Raw genomic sequence first — 11,288 nt, forward strand, 5'->3', positions numbered from 1 at the left:
AATTTAGGGGAGCCCGGACTATCCAAAAGGTTGGATTTTGAGGAGCCCATTAGATGCATGTTTGATGTCCAAACACGCTCGGACATATAAGGAAGAAATGAGTTGGATTTTGAGGAACTCATTACATGCATGTTTGATGTCTGAACACCCTCGGACATATAAGAAAGAGATGACCTTCGACTTTGGTCACGACCTTTAATTATTTGTTTGATTTATTTATATGTATCGTAGCCCGTAGCAACGCTCAGGCGTTCTACTAGTAAGTAGTGCCTCCTTTTGAAATATTCATTTTTCTGACAAGCATTTCAGGATAGAGGGAGTAGTAGAGCTGAGATATAATGGCACCGATAAGAGAATGGGCGAAACGGACGTGCACCTCGGCTCGGGGCACCAGAGGAGACCACGTACCGAACCGCAAAGCCAAAGGATACCAGTCAGTCAGTGACGCCGCTGATCCAGCCGCTCGCCCCACAGAAAATCATGCCCACGGTAACACACACCCATCGCTATCCCACCAAACACCAACCATGGAGGCAGCGGAAGGAGGCGCGAGAAAATGGCCATCTACACACCGGATCAGAGGAAGATACAATCTGAATCTATGCACGCGTGTTAGAGCAACTTCAACGATGCGATTCATTTTGTCCGTTTGGGTCATATGGACACAAAACTCAGTCCAACGGGGCAATTTAAACGGACACAGCGTCCGCCTGCTGTCTGTTTGGTGTTCGCTCGAATCCATTTTGGACTCAAATCTGGAAAAAATTGAGTCAAAAGCCGACACAAAACGGACGTTCTTTGTGCCCTCTTCGCCCCCCTCTATCCGACTGCATGTGCCGGCTGGCCCACTTGCCATCCATCCATCTGCCCATCCCGTCTCTCTCCTCCTTTTCTCTCCCTGGCCCACCACGACCACCCACCCACCCAGCCAGAACACGAGGCAGCCATAGGCCGCCGAGGAAGGGCCAGCACACGGCGCGGCTCCGGCGGCGCCGCTGTGCTCCCGCCTTCATTGTCCTCTTTGCCCGGCCGCGCCCGGCGACGGCACAATCATTCGCGCCGCGCTTAACGCCACCACGCCCCGCACCCGCCCGCCCGCCTCACGCTGCAGCTCGTCGTGCCTCGTGCGCGCTGCCGCCCCCTCCACGCCGCAGCTTGCCACTGCTCTGCCCCTGCCCGACGCCCCGCTGTTTGGCCACGCTCACCGCGAGCTCGTGTCCTCCGTGTCTGACCGGGCCCAGAGACGGCACAACCGTCCACGCCGCGCTCGACGCGGCCACGCTTCTCATTGCCGGCGCACGCGGCTCCGCGGCGGCACGGGAGCAGGCAAGGCCAGGTTGGGCGGGCGGCGGGGACAAGGCAGACGCGACAAGACGAGCGCCGGCCAAGCGCAGCGGAGGCGAGGACGGGGCCGCCGCCGCTTCCGCACCCGCGCGCCGCCCCCGGGGCGGTCGGCCTCTATGACCGCCGTCGGGGGCCGCGCCGCCCGTACCTAGGGTTCGTCCGTCGGTTGTGTTGGTCGGCTGCCCTAGACAGTCTTTTTCTCTATCCTTTGATCCGGGTTTTTTCTCTTTCTCGCCGGTCGCTTTGATCAGCGTCTACTTTTTTGGTTTTCCGATCTAAGATCGGTTTGCGTCGCCCATCGCCGCCGTCGACACCTGGCGCCTCTACTCCGACATCTGCGCGACCGGCCGGCTACTTCACCGACCCGGCGGCCTCGCGTGACAGGCAGCCCTCAAGGCCGTCGTCCGCGCGCCGGCCCGCCCGTCGCCCTGCTCCAACCGGGACTCCTGCATCATCCAACCCGGCGGCCTCGCGCCATGCGGCGGCCAATCATAGCCGCCCTGTCGCCCGTCGTCGCCGGCTTCATCTCGGACTCCGCCACCACCCCGTCTCCACCGAGCGGCGTCCCCGACCTCGCACGCGATCGGCTTGATCACCCGCTCGCCGTCGCGATCCGCCTCATCTACGCCGCGCGACCGACCTGGCCCGTCAGTTATGCGCGCCTCCGCAGGTCCCGTGAAGATCGTCTCCGAGTTCAGCGCGCCCCTCCGCCGATCGAGCAACGGGCTGCCGCTGCGTCGCCCCGTCGGGCCGCAGCGCCGCCGCCCCGTGCTTCTTCTCCCGGCTGCACCGACCCGCGTCACCGCTGCGTCGCCCCTTCGGGCCATAGTGTCGCGGCCCGCGGTCTACCGCCGCACCGAGGCCGTCCGCTCCAGGCTGTCCCTGTGGCTGCACCGACCCTCGCGCCGCCGTTGCGTCGCCCCGTCGGGTCGTAGCGAGCGTGGCACGCGGTCCACGCCGCCGTCTCGAGGCCGTCCACGCGGTTGCACAACCCCGCGCTCTGCCGCTGCGCCGCCCCTTCGGGTTGTAGCACCGCGGCCCGCGGTCCCTGCGACCGTCTCGAGGTCTTCCGTCGTCGCCCCGACCTGCCCACCACTGCTGCATCGCCCCTTCGGGCCGTAGGCTGCGGCCCGCGGTCCACCGTCGTCCCTGCGTGTCGACTTCCTGTGGCATGCGCCGCACCACCTCCTTTGGCGCGGGAACGCCACCGTCCGCGCCGGTCTTCGTCACGCTGTCAGGGTTCTTCGCCTAGTTCGAGCATCGCCGCCACGCTCATAACCTAACCGCCGCCGCCGCTCTTCTTCAGTCGCCGCCGCTGCTACCCCCGTAGCTGCCGCCGCCGCCCGTCCACCCCGTTCGTCTTCATCCCGCACCAGCCCGTCGCCAGCGTCGCCATCATCTACCCCGACCGCTTCATCTACTCCGACAACCGCGGGCGACATTGGCCCCGCGCCGATTGGCGCCGCAACCTCGTCGAGTCGTTCTCTGCTGGCCTCTCTGACTTCTTCGACATGGCGTACAGCTTGTGCAGGTCCCAGTCTATGCATGCCTGGTGCTGGCAACACCGCCGCGTGCCTTCGTCCATGACGTGTCCCCGGGCCTGGCAAGCCTGGCGCGGCGCTTCGTCAACTTCGTCTTCATCAGTCTACGCATGCCCGGTGCTGGCAACACCAGTGCGTGCCTTCGTCCACGATGTGTCCCCGGGCTTGGCAAACCCGCCGTGACGCGTCGTCAACAACATCATCTTCCTGATGCACCCCTACTTCGACACCACTGCGCCCATGCTAACTCGGCGCCCCCTTGCGCCCGCGGCTCCACGACGACTTCCTCGACACCGGCCACCCTGACTCGACATCGACCACGGCATTCTTCGCACGGCTACCTCGACCACGGCTCCACCACCCACGCTCTCGGCTACCTCGACAAACGGCACAAAGGGCTATCGCCTTGCTTGAGCAACCTCGTCGGTTGCCACTCCAGCCACGACTCCGCGATGCGTCGACCTTTACGACTGTGGGGGTTTGTCCGTCGGCTTGCCTTCGGATTCTTCTCCAGTCTCACCGTCTGCGTCGCTACCGTTGTGACTGCGGGGGGATGTTGAGTATAATGTTTATTAGGAAAGACGAGATAGACTAGGATTTGTTCTGGCTTGTCTTGTACTCCAAGTAGATCATTGTACTCCTATATATATATGTCCACGAGGCTCAAGCAATACAACGACTATTCCACCAAATCCCTCTCTCCCTTCTAATAATGTTTCCTAATACAATCACGTTACTCAACACAACTTGCCCCGGCCATGGTCAACGTGCACCCTAGTGCGAGCTACCCTACATGCTACGTGTTCGAGGAAATGTCGAGACGAACATGCAAAAAGCGTCCGCCTCCCGTTGGGCACACATGCCGACCTAAATGAAAAAATGGATGCGGACAGGGGAACGAGCAGACCCAAACGGACAAAAAACGAACAAAATCGATGTCCATTTGAGTCACCCCGTTGGAGTTACTCTTACGGTCTGAATATACGCTTTACACAGTGTGTATGCGACCTGAATGGCTGAATCAGAATCACAGTACCAACACGGGAAGTGGTCTGGCGATGCTTGACATCTCCGGCTGCTTTTTAGTCAACCAGGCCACCGAAGTTTCCAGGGCCCTCGAAACGAAATCAGCAGCAGCACCTGGTATCTCCCTCCTAGCAGTTGGTTGGTGAACCCTCTGCAAAAACAGAGTAATTTAGACACCAGCTGTTTTTCCTCTTTGCAAACGAACATCACAACTCTTTGCAAATGATTTCTTATGAAGGTTGGCACAAATGAACACCAACATGGTGATAATCCCATGGATGCCACCACTATTGATCCACTACGGCCTTCTTTGGATTGGAGGATTTTCATGGGATATCAATCCTCAGGATTGTTTCCTATGAAACGCATTTGGATCAAAGGATTGGGCCATTAAAATTCCTCAGGATTGGGTCTCCAAGATGCTGATTCCAAAGGAATTTACACATGAGGTCTGACCTTTGAAAAAAATCCACAGAATTGGCTATGTCATGGCAATCAAATCCTTCATTTTTCCTATTTCTTTGTTTTGCGAATCCTGTGATCCAAAAAAGCCATACACCAGTAGCAGTACCACAATTTAGAACTCAGAAGAAGCAGCCGAAGAAGTTCAGTCTGCCTGGCCCCTGCGTCTCGGACCCCACTCACCTACCACCAACCGCTCCCATCGGCTTTCTTCCGTTCCTCCACCGTATAAAGTCACCGAGGTCCGGGAGCACCACCAGCTCCACCACCGTCTCCACCAACCCCAGAGCAGAGTCGCGGCAGGCACAATGGACGTGGCGTCGCTGCTCCCGTTCGCCATCGCGCTGGTGGCGATCCCGATCTCGCTGGCGCTGCTGGACCGGCTGCGGCTGGGCCGGCTGCCGCCGGGCCCGCGCCCGTGGCCGGTGCTGGGCAACCTGCGGCAGATCAAGCCGGTGCGGTGCCGCTGCTTCCAGGAGTGGGCGGAGCGGTACGGGCCCATCATCTCCGTCTGGTTCGGCTCCTCGCTCACCGTCGTCGTCTCCACCTCCGAGCTGGCCAAGGAGGTGCTCAAGGAGCACGACCAGCAGCTCGCCGACCGGCCCCGGAACCGCTCCACCCAGCGCTTCAGCCGCAACGGCCAGGACCTCATCTGGGCCGACTACGGCCCGCACTACATCAAGGTGCGCAAGCTCTGCAACCTCGAGCTCTTCACCCAGAAGCGCCTCGAGGCGCTGCGCCCCATCCGCGAGGACGAGGTCACCGCCATGGTCGAGTCCGTCCACCGCGCCGCCGCCGGCCCCGGTAAGCTGCCAACCCAGATCGCACGCCCCTCGTCTTTTCTTTTTCCCCTTTTTCCTCCACCGCACATTTCGAAGACAGACAGTGTGCGTGTGTGCGTGCCATTTCGGAGAAAGCGGGGGTGGTTGCTGCAAAATACAGGGAGGGAGGTATCTTCTGTCTGAAGAAATGTTAGGCGAGTGGAGGTGGTGTCCTCGTGTTTGGTGGGTTTGGTCGACCGTCGTGTTGACGGTGCCGACGATGCGTAGCTGTTCCTTGGTCATTTCGTACTAATCTTGATTGTTCCTTGGCCAAATTTGCAACGGATCGCAGGAACAATGTCTAACTCTTACCGATTTGGTGGTACAGTAGACGAGCTGGTCTGTTGAAATGCCTCCATGGGGTGCATTCCTGTTGAGTGGCCAGCCACATGACAAGCACGTTGCTAGAGTACCGAATCGTTAATTGAGGTATAGATTAATTAAACGTAAAAGGCAGTGACACCAATAAATCACCATTGGTCAGCTCTAACGTGTTGGGGAGCCTTGAGTTTATTTTATTATTCCTCAGATTAGATCTCAAGACGATCATGGTGGTTGCAAGTTGTACAAGTAGGTTGCGCTTCACATGAGGCTTTGTACACATGGAGGTAGTAATAGTAATCTTGATTCTACATGCCATTTAAGCTTCAGGCTAAAACAGCTTGCTGCTTTCTGCATTACTGTAAGTTCAGATAATTCGATGCCACAAATAGACCATGACGCTACTCGATCCCTTTATTGGTAGAACAGTTTGTCTTATTGTGTACTAGTGCCAAGCGGAGGATCTGGTACTTGAAGAACTGTATGACATTTTGGCCTTCCAGTAAGTCAGTGTTATGATAAGCACACTACTTGTGGACTTGTGGTAATGAGGGATTTTTAATGACACTATGCTTTTTGAGGCCCAAGCATTGTCTTGTAGCATAATACCTGTTTTGTCAAGCCGGAAATCTTGACTTGACTATCATGGCCACACAAATCATATATTGAATTATAGAGTGCTATTTTTATCTTATCTTGAAATTTCACCCATTCAACGGTTGTATCTCTATATTGGCACAGAACTGATGTAGTTTTGGTGTACAATTTGGGACAAATTTATATGTTGTGAGTTTAGGAGCAGCTTACCTTGTACTGCTTGGCAACAATACCCATGTTTTATCTGCCCAAAAATCTTATGTTGATGTCCGACAGACAGAGCTTTTATTAATAGCAATGGACGTATAATGGTATACGTGCTAGAACGGATCAGATTGATCATAGCTTCAGGTGTGAGTTTGACTGCAATCAATATAGGCCTTAGTCCTTAGGCAGTCTTACTATACCATATGGGTTATTGGTATTTGATTGAGAGCAGTTAGTCCTGACCGTTATTTCATTGAGTTAACTGGTATCACAAGTGGAGTCCAAGTATGTGAAATAGTTTATCATGGTACTAGCGCGACGACATGGCAAGGAATCTTTGTTCAGTACGCAAAGTGGAATGCTTGGTGTGCATTAGACATAAAGAAGTGGCAACACATCCTTCCTATTACGTCTCATTGATGGTCTCTGGTCCGTGGTCAGTGGCACGCACACTAATTACAACTTGCTTTCACTTATTGTACTGTGCATTATGCTCCAAATGCATGGTGTCTCATCAGGAATATGCTAGACGAATTAAACGTCATTTGATGCTTCCCTCTGCCTCGACCCGGTTATTTCAACCTTTTTAGGAATATTTCAACTTATTTTTCACCCTTCTCTTTCTTCCAAATACATCTGGCATCGCGTTTAATTTCATATTCAATGTGTGTTTCAGTATTAATGTAGCATTCTTTGTCAGCGAACGCCAACATTTGTGCCTGGTGTGTGGGTTTGCTTGTGTTCAACTTGATATCCACATGGATCCTTTGCGCCAATGTTTAGGTTTTTGCGGTTGTTGAAAACACTAACCAACAGTATTGACTATTGAGTTTTAAATTAACTATTAATATGTTTTTTCAGGTAATGAAGGAAAGCCATTGGTAGTGAGGAATCACCTTGCTATGGTGTCCTTCAACAATATAACAAGGCTAGCTTTTGGGAAGCGGTTCATGAATGCAAATGGTGACATTGATGAAGAAGGGCAGGAATTCAAGATTATTGTGAACAACGGAATCAAAATTGGTGCATCTCTCTCTGTTGCTGAATACATTTGGTACTTGAGATGGCTGTGTCCACTTAATGAGGAGCTTTACAAGACCCACAATGAGAGGAGAGATCGTCTGACCAAGAAGATCATTGAAGAGCATGCACAGGCCCTCCAGGAGAGAGGTGCCAAACAGCACTTTGTGGACGCACTGTTTACTCTCAGAGAGAAGTATGACCTTAGTGATGACACAGTTTTCGGACTTCTATGGGTATGTAGGATGCCCTTTTATAACTAAGTAATTTATCTTCTTATATTCCATTATCCTTTTGATTTCAAATGAGATGCCCTGCTAATTTTTAATATGGAATGAGATAGCAATGCCTTCGTAGTTCTTCCATTCTTCGCACAAATGCTATATAGCTTTTATTAAATTGATTGATTTATGGATCAAGAGAAATTTCATTAAGTTTAGTTAGATTCGGTAGATCAATTTAGGTGAGATGCCACTATCTCAAGGTTGGTGTAAGATGCTGGGATTGGAAAATGTATGTTTACTTTTGAGTTGGGAATTAGGTAGTGCTTTATCGTTACAATTATACAACTACCAAAAATGCTTTGTAAGAGTTTGTAGGCTACTCAGCTATTTATTAATTTTTGTCATTGGATGCCTCTTCATATTTCTATCTTGCACATGCCAAACTTAATAAACTTGTTCATGCCGGCAAATCAATACCATGGAAGTCCTGATAGAAGTACACAATATATGCTATTTACTGTACTTCAAGCCTGATCATCTCATTTGGCTTTTTATACGTTCTTAGCTCTTACCAAATACCACCCCTTTCTTATGTTCAGGACATGATCACCGCCGGAATGGACACGACAGTCATATCAGTCGAGTGGGCCATGGCAGAGCTGGTCAGGAACCCCAGGGTGCAGAAGAAGCTGCAGGAGGAGCTGGACAGCGTGGTCGGCCGCGACCGTGTCATGTCCGAGACCGACTTCCAGAACCTGCCCTACCTGATGGCCGTCGTGAAGGAGTCCCTCCGCCTGCACCCGCCGACGCCGCTCATGCTGCCCCACAAGGCCAGCGCGAGCGTCAAGGTCGGCGGCTACAGCATCCCCAAGGGCGCCAACGTGATGGTGAACGTGTGGGCGGTGGCCCGGGACCCCAAGGTGTGGAGCAGCCCGCTGGAGTTCCGGCCGGAGCGGTTCCTGGAGGAGAGCATCGACATCAAGGGCAGCGACTTCAGGGTGCTGCCCTTCGGCGCGGGCCGGAGGGTGTGCCCCGGCGCGCAGCTCGGGATCAACCTCGTCGCCTCCATGATCGGGCACATGCTGCACCACTTCGAGTGGTCTCTGCCGGAGGGCGCCAGGCCGGAGGACATCAGCATGATGGAGTCCCCCGGGCTCGTCACCTTCATGGGCACGCCGCTGCAGGCCGTCGCCACGCCACGCCTGGAGAATGAGGAGCTGTACAAGAGGGTCCCGGTCGAGATCTGAGCGGCAGCCTGTGCTGCTCTGCTTGGGCTGTTGCCCCGCTCGCTGCTTTCGGCTAGGTGCTGGATGGAGCTCGTGTTGTTGTAAATTGTGATGAGGTGTTTGACTGCCTTTTGAATGAATCTCATAAAGCGACGACGGCAGATCGCAGATCGTTTCTCCCTTTATTAGGTGTTCCTTCGGATATAATACTTTTGTTTTTCTGTTAATAACAGTTTAACACAGCAAATCATTCTAGACAATGTATTTCTCCACATAATATATCTCTTCTGGACTGAAATTCTGCCCCGATTGCACATTTTAGGCCCTGCTAAGAAGCTTTGGAGACCTGAGGTTTGTTTTGTTGTTCATGGGAAGCTATTCCATTTCAATTTCGTTTTCTTCTCTCACCGCAATGTTTATCGTTATCCTCTAAGGGTGTGTTTGTTTTGGAACCAAGTGTAGTGAAATGTCCTTATCCTCTGTGTTGCGTTTGGATGTCTGTATTGTATTGAGGTCCCGAATTGGATTTGGTGTTTTCCTGAACTCCCAATTCAAACGAATACAGGAATGAAATCGGTAGCACGCGCCAAGCCCTCCCACGGCGGCGGCCAAGCACATCTCCTGGAACCTCCAAATTTATTTATTTTGGCACACATGCAACGTAGCAGGCACAAACAAAGGACGGCTACACAGGCACCAGCCAACTCAACACGCATGTACAATGCACAAAATACAGAAACTTGCACTGTCTTGGCTATCTAATACCAAGGCAAGTGAGGGACTGCAGTGATGACGCTCTTGACCTGCACTAGTGGTTGGGGCGCCACCCTATGGTGCCGCTTGAAACAAAACTGTGCGCATAATTTCATTTTAAAAAATACATAGAATTCTCGTCTCCGTCTAAAAAAACATCTCAGAAAAAAAATCCTCACATTCGTCTAAAAAAGGAAGTAAAAAGAAAAAAAATTACCACCGCAACGTACCAGCGAGTGCCACTTTGCATAACCCTTCATTTAAAAAATACCAGAGGTCCTCACCTTCATCTAAAAATACATTTAAAAATTAATCCACGCCTTCATCTAAATTCTTTTCCAAAAAAATTCTCACCGCGGCCAACCAACTTGCGCCACATGACATAGTTGGTTGGCCTCCCTTCATGCATAGCTTGGGTTTAATGTACTTGTGGATGGCCATCATCCCCAGCCAAAGCCGCTCATCTTGTACCCGCTGAAGGGCGCCCCGGGGTCGAAGGCGAAGTAGCAGTGGTCCCGTGCGAACTGATCTTTTCTTCGAGAGTACGCAAATTGCGTACCATAGCTTTATAGAAAGAGAGAAAATTAGTACATGGCATTTATCACTCACTGCGAACAACAAGCATAGCACGACACCACATCCGAATATCCTCAAGACAACCACACACAACAACACAACTACAACACGGAAAAACCTGTCCAAAACCGAAACACCTCGCCGCGTCTTGATCGACGCCGAACACCTCCGAAGAACAGCAACTCCAGCTTCCTTTGGATTCATCCGCGACGACCATACATAGCGCCAGATGTGCGCGATCAGGGCCACGATGAACACCGAAGGAGCGCCAACAGGAACTCAGTCTCCTCGCACGATGCTCCCAACAGAGAAACGACGTCGCAGACGCCGCCATCATGCCGCTTCAGAGGACCAAGGCTTTCGCCCGGAGACAACTGCCAACACCAAGCACGAGGGAGATGGCGACACACTCGACGTCGCCTCCAGAGAGGGGAACGACACCCGCGGGTGCCATCAACGACGGCCGGCCAAAACCGGACAGGATTTTCATCCGTAATGTTGCGCATCTCCACTCCGACGAGGTACCGGGCAGCACCGTTCCTGAAGCCTCGCACCGCCGTCACCGCAGCAAATCCGCCGAAGCCGCGTAGCCGTGGTCCAACACCACCCGCACTGCCGAGAGAGCGCGAACCAGACCTCCACCAACATCGCCGTCGAGAAGCAACCACATCCTCCAAATGGAGCAAAAGCCAAATCCGCTCCATCGGCCTTCATCGACACCGAGAGACTGCCGCCAGATTGGATCTGGCCCCCCCTCCAACCTCACTCCGGCGTCATCTCCACCGGGGCATCGCCGCGATCCCCTCACACAGAGGCGGCCGGAAGCGCGCTGCACGCCAGGACACCTTCCTGGCAGTGCCATCTAGGCGCCGCCGCCCCATGGCTGATCCAACGCCGCCGGCACCGCCGTTGCTGCCGCTCCACCTGCAGACACCTACCAGTAGCGCTCCTCGCCAGGATCCGGCGAACGCCCTCGTCGTGCCCCCGCAGTGCCTCCAACCGCACCGCGAGCCCCCGCACCGCCCGCGAGAAGAACGCCGCGCCAGACCACGCCGCCCGCGCCTAGGCAGCGCGCCGCCCGCTAGACGCAGCTCCCCCGCGCGAAGGAGGTGCGTCGGGGCGCGCCACCCCTGCCCGCCGCCACCACCGCCGGCGCCGGCGGCGGCAGCG

At 54.1% G+C, this 11,288-nt stretch overlaps 1 protein-coding gene across 1 annotated transcript; it reads left to right on the plus strand.

Annotated features, from left to right (window-relative positions):
* The first annotated feature begins 4,552 nt into the window (after positions 1–4,552).
* On the plus strand, positions 4,553–9,036 carry LOC123137844 (cytochrome P450 98A1). Its single transcript, XM_044557699.1, has 3 exons — positions 4,553–5,177; positions 7,181–7,575; positions 8,163–9,036. Exons 1-3 carry the CDS (start codon positions 4,682–4,684, stop codon positions 8,808–8,810), a joined length of 1,539 nt encoding a protein of 512 aa, XP_044413634.1. The 5' UTR covers positions 4,553–4,681; the 3' UTR covers positions 8,811–9,036.
* Positions 9,037–11,288: the final 2,252 nt, after the last annotated feature.

Source organism: Triticum aestivum, chromosome 1B (assembly GCF_018294505.1).
Source record: "Triticum aestivum cultivar Chinese Spring chromosome 1B, IWGSC CS RefSeq v2.1, whole genome shotgun sequence".
Classification (NCBI taxonomy): Eukaryota; Viridiplantae; Streptophyta; class Magnoliopsida; order Poales; family Poaceae; genus Triticum; species Triticum aestivum.